At 55.5% G+C, this 8,445-nt stretch overlaps 1 protein-coding gene across 2 annotated transcripts in view; it reads right to left on the reverse strand.

Annotated features, from left to right (window-relative positions):
* Positions 1-8,445, reverse strand: part of NFAM1 (NFAT activating protein with ITAM motif 1) — a 44,266-nt gene that overhangs the window by 17,189 nt on the left and 18,632 nt on the right. For both annotated transcript variants that reach the window (XM_032270159.1, XM_032270160.1), the window contains exons 2-3: positions 7,209-7,538; positions 3,727-3,839 (exon numbers count right to left, since the gene is read on the reverse strand). In XM_032270159.1, the coding sequence (XP_032126050.1) occupies positions 3,727-3,839; positions 7,209-7,538 (443 nt within the window). The remainder of the gene's footprint in view (positions 1-3,726; positions 3,840-7,208; positions 7,539-8,445) is intronic.

Below are 8,445 nucleotides of genomic sequence, written 5' to 3' on the forward strand. Positions count from 1 at the left end.
CCACATTCACTTGGTGGGCAGGGTCTATCTGTACCCCCCATTTCCAGAGGAGAAAACCGAGGCTCAGAGAGAGCCCAAACTTAATGAGAGGGCTTGCTCTCACCCTGTTGGCACTTAGCCTAGTGATGGCACACACGAGACACTTTGCAGACATTCCTGGAAACACAGGCAGGGAGGTGAGAGGAGGAAGGGGAGGAGGGGGAGGAGGGGGAGGAGGGGGAGGAGGGGGAGGAAAGGGAGGAGGAGGGGGAGGAGGAGGAGGAGGAGGAAGGCAGGAGTCACTGAAGCAGGGAGGAAGCTGGGACCAGAAGTCAAGCCCATGGCTCTGAGCTTTGCCCCCTCCTTTACTGATACCGTGACCCCATCCCTACGGTCCGGTCCCATCTTTGTAGGGCAGGAGCTGGGGTTGCTCAGCAAGGGGGGGGCTCAGGGTTAAGATCTCGCCTGGCCCTGTTCTGCTGCTTGCCCGCTGTGCTTCGTGTACACAGAGGGCACTTGTGTGGGTCACTCCTGTAACCCTGGGTGGGGGTCTACAGGCAGGGAGAGTCCCTTGTCACCTGTGCCTGAAGCCCAGTTTCTGTGTCCACAGCCCAGCTCCTCCCCTGGCCTCGTTTTGATCGCCTGGGGTTTGCTCAGTAGTGAAGAAATCGAGAGATATCCTACTTGCTATCATCATGGGAAAAGCAGAAGGAGGGAGGGAGGGAATATATTGAGGGTGGGAGTCGGGGGTGTGCAGGAAAGGCCCAGGCTGGGCACGTGGCAGGTGCACCCCCGTGCTGGCTTGGGGAGGGGGGCAGCCTGAAGTCAGTGGGTCTCCATCCTAACCCTGGGTTCAGGGAACCTGGAGGAAGCGTTCCCACCCATCTTGGGTCTTCCTGGCTCAGCTGGTCCCTCTGGCTGGGCTGGAGTCAAGGCCGAGCCCAGAGCCCTCCTGGACTTACAGTGGCACCCGGGCCTGTGGCTCACTTCACCCTGAAGCTCATCAACAGGGCAAGGTCAAAGTAAGACGAGTCATGCCAGGGTCAGCCCCACAGGAAGGACGGGAGCCAGCATCGCAGCTGAGGCCCTGACCTAGACACCAGCTCATAGAAGGCAGGACATGCAGCCCCTGATGCTCCTGGGAGTGAACAGGGACCAAGCTCATGCTCTTTTAGCACCTCAGAGCCTTCTTGGGAAAATCAATGACATCTTCAGCCTAAAGACAAGGATGGGAAACTGAAGTATGGACTCCAGTCCCAGGCCTGCCACTTGCGGTGGCTCAGGCAAGCTGTGACCTTCAGCTTCCTCGCCCGCTCTTCCAGTCCACAGCTCACCTGACACCAGCCCGCCAGACCCAGATCCAGATGCCCCCAGGCTCGGGCCCACCCCGGAGGGAGCAGAGCAAACCTCCTTGCCGAGTCCCTTTGGGTCCACTCAGCCTTTCACCCACTTCACTCACCGCTCCCCTGAGGCCACCCTGGTCCCGGCTCCTGTCTCCTCTGCCTGGACTTTGCCGTAGCTCCTCACTGGGTGTTGCTCACCCAGCCAGCGGCTCCATTAGAACCTGGGTCTAATCCCACCCCTCCCTGGTCTCACACAGAGTAAGGGCTGAAGTCCCTTCAATGCCCCTACCTGGCCGCACCTCCTTCCACTTCCCATCCCTCTACTCTGCGCTCAGGCTACACCAGCCACCTCAGCCCCGCCGCAGCTCCTGCCTCAAAGCACCTGCTCCCACTGTTCTCCCGCCGAACACGCCAGGCCTGGTGTGCACCTGCCTCGCTTCATTCTAGGCGCTTCTTCGTTCCCAGGCTGAGTTTCCCCCAACACTTATCCCATCTGAGTTAAATGACCTATTCACTGGGTGGTTCATCGTCTGTCGCGCCTCAGCAGGAATATCAATTTAATAAAAACAGATTTTCTTTTCTTTCTTTTTCTTTCTTTTTCCTTAATTCAAAACCACAATCAGAAGAAACTTACTTTTTTTTCTTAGATGCAGTCTCACTTTGTCCCCCAGGGGCTGGAGTGCAGGGGTGCAATCTCAGCTCACTGCAACTTCTGCCTCCTGGGTTCAAGCAATTCTCCTGCCCCAGCCTCCCGAGTAGCTGGGAGGACAGGTGCACATCACCATGCCCAGCTAACTTTTGTATTTTTAGTAGAGACGGGGTTTTGCTATGTTGGTCAGGCTAGTCTTGAACTCCTGGCCTCAAGCGATCTGCCCACCTCAACCTCCCAAAGTACTGGGATTACAGGCGTGAGCCATCGAACCCAGCCTCTTTCTATTTTTTTGAGATGGAGTCTTGCTCTATCGCCCAGGCTGGAGTGCAGTAGCGTGATTCTGGCTCACTGCAACCTCCGCTTCCCGGGTTCAAATGATTCTCCCACCTCAGCCTCCTGAGTAGCTAGGACTACAGGCACCTGCTGAAGTGCTCAGCTAATTTTTGTATTTTTAGTAGAGATGGGGTTTTACTATGTTGGTCAGGCTGGCCTCGAACTCTTGACCTCAAGTGATCCGCCCACCTCAGCCTCCCAAAGTGCTGGGATTACAAGCTTGAGCCACCGTGCCCGGCCTCAGAAACAGAGATTTCAGGATTCCAGTTTGGTCATTGCTACGTCCCCAGTGCCTAGAACAGGGCCTGGAATTTTGGAGGTGTTGAGTGTTTGCTGAATGAATGAGCACATGAATTCCCATGGAAGAGAGCTCTTCTCTGGGTGTAGGTAGGCTCTCGGCCTTTGGATGCAGGGGCTGAGCCTTCTTTGACCCAGGGAGACCCCGGTGATGGTGCCACTGCCCTCCCCTCACACCCAGGGCTGTCACTGACTCAGCTGCCCTCAGGCTTGGCCCCGAAGGTCCCAGGAGGGCGGAGCAGTAGCCTGAGCTGGTAACAGCAGCTTCTGAGGAGCCCTGACCTGTCATCTTTGCACCCCTGAGCCTGGGAAAACCCAGCGGGTACTGCATCCTTTCCCTCAGCACGCTGCCTGAGCACCCTCATGTGCTGGGCACAGAGCCCCCAGACAAGACTGCCCCGGCCTCTGGCCTCCTGACACTTGCTGCCAGGTAGGAAGGGCAGGCCTGCGTTGAACGGGAATCCACAGGGCTGGGTGGCAATGAGCATGGGGGGCCAGCAGAGAGGCTCCCTCTCCAGGCAGGAGCCACCTGCAGTGTGAGCAGGAGCTGTCCAGGTGAGAGCCGGACCCAGCTACCCCACCCTGCACTCCAGCCCTGACTCTGCCGCACACTTACTATTGACCCTGGGCAAATCACAACATCTGAGCTTCACCCTTCAGAGCTGTGAAATGGGAAGAAACCTCCCTGTGGAGCTATGGCGGAGGGTGTGTGGAAAGGTGTGTGGGAGGGCACCTGTGCCAGTGGCTGGTAGCCCCTTCTTCCCTTCCAGCCTCCTGGGATCAAAAAACCCGGGCAGGGATTCCCTAATCTGCAGAGCTGGAATGGTAGGCAGGAGGGCCTGCAGGCCCTCTCAGGTTCTCAGTGGGACCCATGACCCGGAAAAGCCTGCAGAGTCCTGGTTTCCTGCAACAAGATCAAACGGGGCCCCACGGCAGCGCAGGGAATGGCACAGGAGAGGTGCCCTCAGTCCCAGTACAAGGGGCGACCAGGGCCACCTGTTACAGGTGTGGATGTGCCCTCACCAGGCAAGGACACAGCAGCTTCTCTGCTCCCCGGAGGCGCCCCCAGCCCGTGGTGTGTGGGGTGGAGGGGCTGTGTGGCTGTGAGTGTTCATGCCATACCTTCTTCCAGAGCAGCAGGGCTGTGCCCACAACACCCAGGACACTCAGGAGGCCGGTGAAGCCAAAGAGCAGGAGCTTCTGGGGGCTCTGCGGGGGCTCTCGGTACCCTGTGTCTAGGAGGAAGGGCAGGGGAGCAGAGGGGTCAGTGACCCAGGAGAAGGCGGGGCACACCCACCTGATGTTCTCCCTCACCCAGGACCCTGTTTTCAATGCCCCCCCTGCTGACGCCCTCCACACCCCACTAGGGGCTCCGGGAACCGGGCCTTGGCCTTCATTGTCCCCCTTGGTCCTTTTCCTTTCTTTTCTTTTCCTTTTCCTCTTTTTTCTCTCTCCCTCCCTCCCTCCTTCTCTCTCTCTCTCTCTCTCTCTGTCTCTCTGTTTTTTTTTTGTTGGTTTTATTCCCGGCTATTCACTCAGGCTGGAAGCAGGATCTCAGCTCACTGCAACCTCTGCCTCCCAGGTTCAAGTGATTCTCCTGCCTCAGCCTTCCTGAGTAGCTGGGATTACGGGCATGTGCCACCATGCTGGGCTAATTTTTGTATTTTTAGTAGAGATGGGGTTTCTCCATCTTGGTCAGGCTGGTCTCGAACTCCCAACCTCAGATGATCCAACCGCGTCGGCCTCCCAAAGTGCTGGGATTACAGGTGTGAGTCATTGCGCACGGCCTCCCCTTGGTCCTTTTCATGTTCACTGCCTTAATTCTCTGTAAGGACAGGGACCACCTTGTTTGCTCTCCCGGTGCCCCAGTGACCTGGCTCCCCTGAGGGCTGCCCGTAGGGCTCTGAGCCAGTTGTCTCCTCTCTCGGGGTCTCTTCTTTTCCCGGTGTGAGGTGGTGATAATAGGGGTGGATGTGGCTAGGGCTGAAGGAGGTGGGTTTATATTGGGACTGACGGGCTGGGGCGCTGCACAGGGGCTAGGTGAGGCCCAGCCCTCCTTCTGTGCCATCCTCCTGTCCCTCCTGCTGTCATCCATTCCTCCTTCCCCTTTACCCTATCCATCCATCCATCTGGCTGGCAAAAACACACAGAGTGCCAACCATGTGCCAGGCACATGGTGATTTCCCCAGCACCACCTGTAGTCAGCCACCAGCCCGTATGGGCACCATCTCCCTCATCCTCATCCAAGTCCTTGGAAGGCAGAGGATTGCCATGAAGACCAGGCCCAAGCTCACATCAGGCAAGCAGCAGGACAGGTGTGCAAACCCAGGCCTATGAGATTTGGGAGCCCTCGGCTCCTTCCAGGGGACCGCAGAGGTAGGTCAGAGAATCAGGGCTTCAGTGAAGGGCTCCCTCATAACTTTTGAGGTCATCACTCCTTTGAGAATGTGATGAAAACTAGCTGGTCATAGTGACTCATACCTGTAATCCCAGCACTTTGGGAGGCCGAGGCAGGCAGATCACTTGAGGTCAGGAGTTCGAGACCAGCCTGGCCAACATGGTGAAACCCCATCTTTACTAGAAATACAAAAATTAGTTAGGCATGATGGTGTGTGCCTGTAATTCAGGTACTTGGGAGGCTGAGGCAGGAGAAATGCTTGAACCCGGGAGGTGGAGGTTGCAGTGAGCTGAGATCGCAACACTGCACTCCAGCCTCGGTGACACGGTGAGACTCCGTCTCAGGAAAAAAAAAAAAAAAAAGGACAGAGGCGGCGGGCGCGGCTCGCGCCTGTAATCCCAGCACTTTGGGAGGCCGAGGCGGGTGGATCACGAGGTCAAGAGATCGAGACCATCCTGGTCAACATGGTGAAACCCCGTCTCTACTAAAAATACAAAAAATTAGCTGGGCATGGTGGCACGTGCCTGTAATCCCAGCTACTCAGGAGGCTGAGGCAGGAGAATTGCCTGAACCCAGGAGGCGGAGGTTGCGATAAGCCGAGATTGTGCCATTGCACTCCAGCCTGGGTAACAAGAGCGAAACTCCGTCTCAAAATAGAAAAAATAAAAAAAAAGGGCTGGGAGTGGTGGCTCGCGCCTGTAATCCCAGCACTTTGGGAGGCAGAGGCGGGTGGATCACAAGGTCAAGATATCGAGACCAGCCTGGCCAACATGGTGAAACCCTGTCTCTACTAAAAATACAAAAAATTAGCTGGGCGTGGTTGTGCGTGCCTGTTGTCCCAGCTACTTCGGGGGCTGAGGCAGGAGAGTTGCTTGAAACTGGAAAACGGAGGTTGCAGTGAGCCGGGATCACACCACTGCACTCCAGCCCAGTGATAGAGTGAGACTCTGTCTCAAAAAAATAAATAAATAAAAATACCTTGGATTCAGAAAAAAATAAATACATAAATAAAAATGAAAAAGAGAATGTGATGAAAACTTAAAACCTGTACCTCTAAAGGTATATTATACATGAGCCAAGTGCTCACATACACGAGGCCCCCACAAGTACATACATGCACCTCGCTAGTTCTACAGAAGTCCACCAAACCATGATGCCGATGCACACTGAGACAAAGGGCCCGAGTGAGCTCTCTCAGGTCACTTTCCAGAGGCATCTAGGGGCCGATCTGCAAGCCAGGCCTTCCCTTTCCATACGCAGGTGGAGCCGTGGCACAGCTGCAGGCCGGGGCTCCCTGAAAAGGCTTGGTCCCGCTTTGCCAACACTGGCAGAGAAGGTAAACCATTCTCTATTTCCGTTTTTTTGTTTTTTGTTTTTTTTAAAGATGGGGTTTCACCATGATGGCCAGGCTGGTCTTAAACTCCTGACCTCAGCTGATCCACCCACCTCGGCCTCCCAAAGTGCTAGGATTACAGGCTTGAGCCACTGCCTTTTTTTTTTTTTTTTCTTTTTTGAGATGGAGTTTCGCTTTTGTTGCCCAGGCCGGAGTGCAATGGCTCGATCTTGGCTCATGGCAACCTCTGCCTCCCGGTTCAAGCAATTCTCCCGCCTCAGCCTTCTGGGTAGTTGGGATTACAGGCACGCGCCACCACGCTGGCTAATTTTTTTTGTATTTTTAGCAGAGACGAGGTTTCTCCATGTTGGTCAGGCTGGTCTCGAACTCCCAACCTCAGGTGATCCTCCCTCCTTGGCCTCCCAAAGTGCTGGGACTACAGATGTGAGCCACCATGTCCGGCTTTCCTTTCCTTTTTTTTTTTTTCTTTTTTTTTGAGACAGAGTTTTGCTCTTGTTGCCCAGGCTGGAGTGCAATGGCACGAAACGATCTAGGCTCACTGCAACTTCTAAATCCCGGGTTCAATCAATTCTCGTGGCTTAGCCTTCCAAGTAGCTGGGACTATAGGCTCCCACCACCACACCCAGCTAATTTTTGTGTTTTTAGTAGAGACAGGGTTTCACCATACTGGCCAGACTGGTCTCAAACTCCTGACCTCAGGTGATCCACCCACCTTGGCCTCCCAAAGTGCTGGGATTACAGGCATGAGCCACCGCACTTGGCCCCATTCTCTATTTCTGATTTGGAGTCCCAAACTGCTGGCTGAAATCTCTGGGTCCTTCGCCCCCGGAAAAGCCACAGAGGAAGCCTCACCTCTGACCAGGATGAAGGTGCCGCTGCCTCTTGCCACGGTGTGTGGCCAGTGGACAGAGCAGTAGTAGGTGCCAGTGGCTAATGCACCCGGCGGCACAAGGGTGACCAGGCAGTTCAGGGTGTAGGTCTGGTTCTCTGTGCCCAGTCCAGGGTGGCAGTTGGTTGGCTTCTCAGGGCTCCTCTGCCCATGGAGATCTTCATGAAAGTAGCTGACTGTGAAAGACTTGAATTGGGGGGTATACGGGTAGGTGACCCTGCAGCTGAAGGAGACAGGTGAGTTGGCCAGTGAGGCCACGATGGGCAGGCTGCTGTGGGTCACCGACTGTCCTCCTGGAGGGGAAGCAAAGAGAGAGAGTGACAGGTCACTTGAGGCTGCCTCAGTCCCACCCACTTGCAGGTTAAAACAAGGCTCGTGGCCAGGCACAGTGGCTCACGCCTGTAATCCCAGCACTTTGGGAGGCCGAGACAGGGGAATCACCCAAGGTCAGGAGTTTGAGACCAGCCTGGCCAACATGGTGAAACCCTCATCTCTACTAATACAAAAATTAGCCAGGCATGGTGGTGGGTGCCTGTAGTCCCAGATACTCGGGAGGCTGAGGCAGGAGAATCGCTGGAACCTGGGAGGTGGAGGTTGCAGTGAGCTGAGATCATGCCACTCCACTCCAGCCTGGGTGACAAGATAGAGCTCCATCTCAAAAACAAAAACAAAAACAGACAATTCTCGTGCCTCCCGTGCCCCTACCTCTGCAGCTGCAGCCCCTGCCTCTCCTGCGCTTGCTGTGTATCGGACTTGTGCCGGGCACATTACACACACCGCTCTGCCTCTCTTAATATACCCCTAGGCAAAACGAGAGCCCCTGTTTCACGAAGGGGAAGAGTCTGAGGGGCAGGGAACTGAAGCACCTAGCTCCTGATCCCTCAGCAGGTAGAGAGTGGAGCTACAACCCCATTCAGGGCTGGGAGACACAGAGCCTGCTCTCCTAACTCCCCTGCTTCCTGAAGTCCAAGAGGCCACGTGGAAAAAACGCCCAGGCCTGAGAAGAGTGAAAGCTGGTGATGGATGAGAAATAAAGAAGGAGGCAAGAAAGCAAAAGAAAGAAGCCCAAGCGTTTCCTGGTGGTAGACAGAGAGGGAGGCAGGTCTAGCCACTGTTCTCCCGTGCCAGGGGAAGAGGGCACACAGGTGGCAGGAGACACAAACCTCTCCTGGACTGGGAAAGGATTTGTCAAGTTTTTGT

This window comes from Sapajus apella, unplaced genomic scaffold (genome assembly GCF_009761245.1).
Source record: "Sapajus apella isolate SASKATOON/1434 unplaced genomic scaffold, GSC_monkey_1.0 scaffold205, whole genome shotgun sequence".
NCBI classification, from domain to species: domain Eukaryota; kingdom Metazoa; phylum Chordata; class Mammalia; order Primates; family Cebidae; genus Sapajus; species Sapajus apella.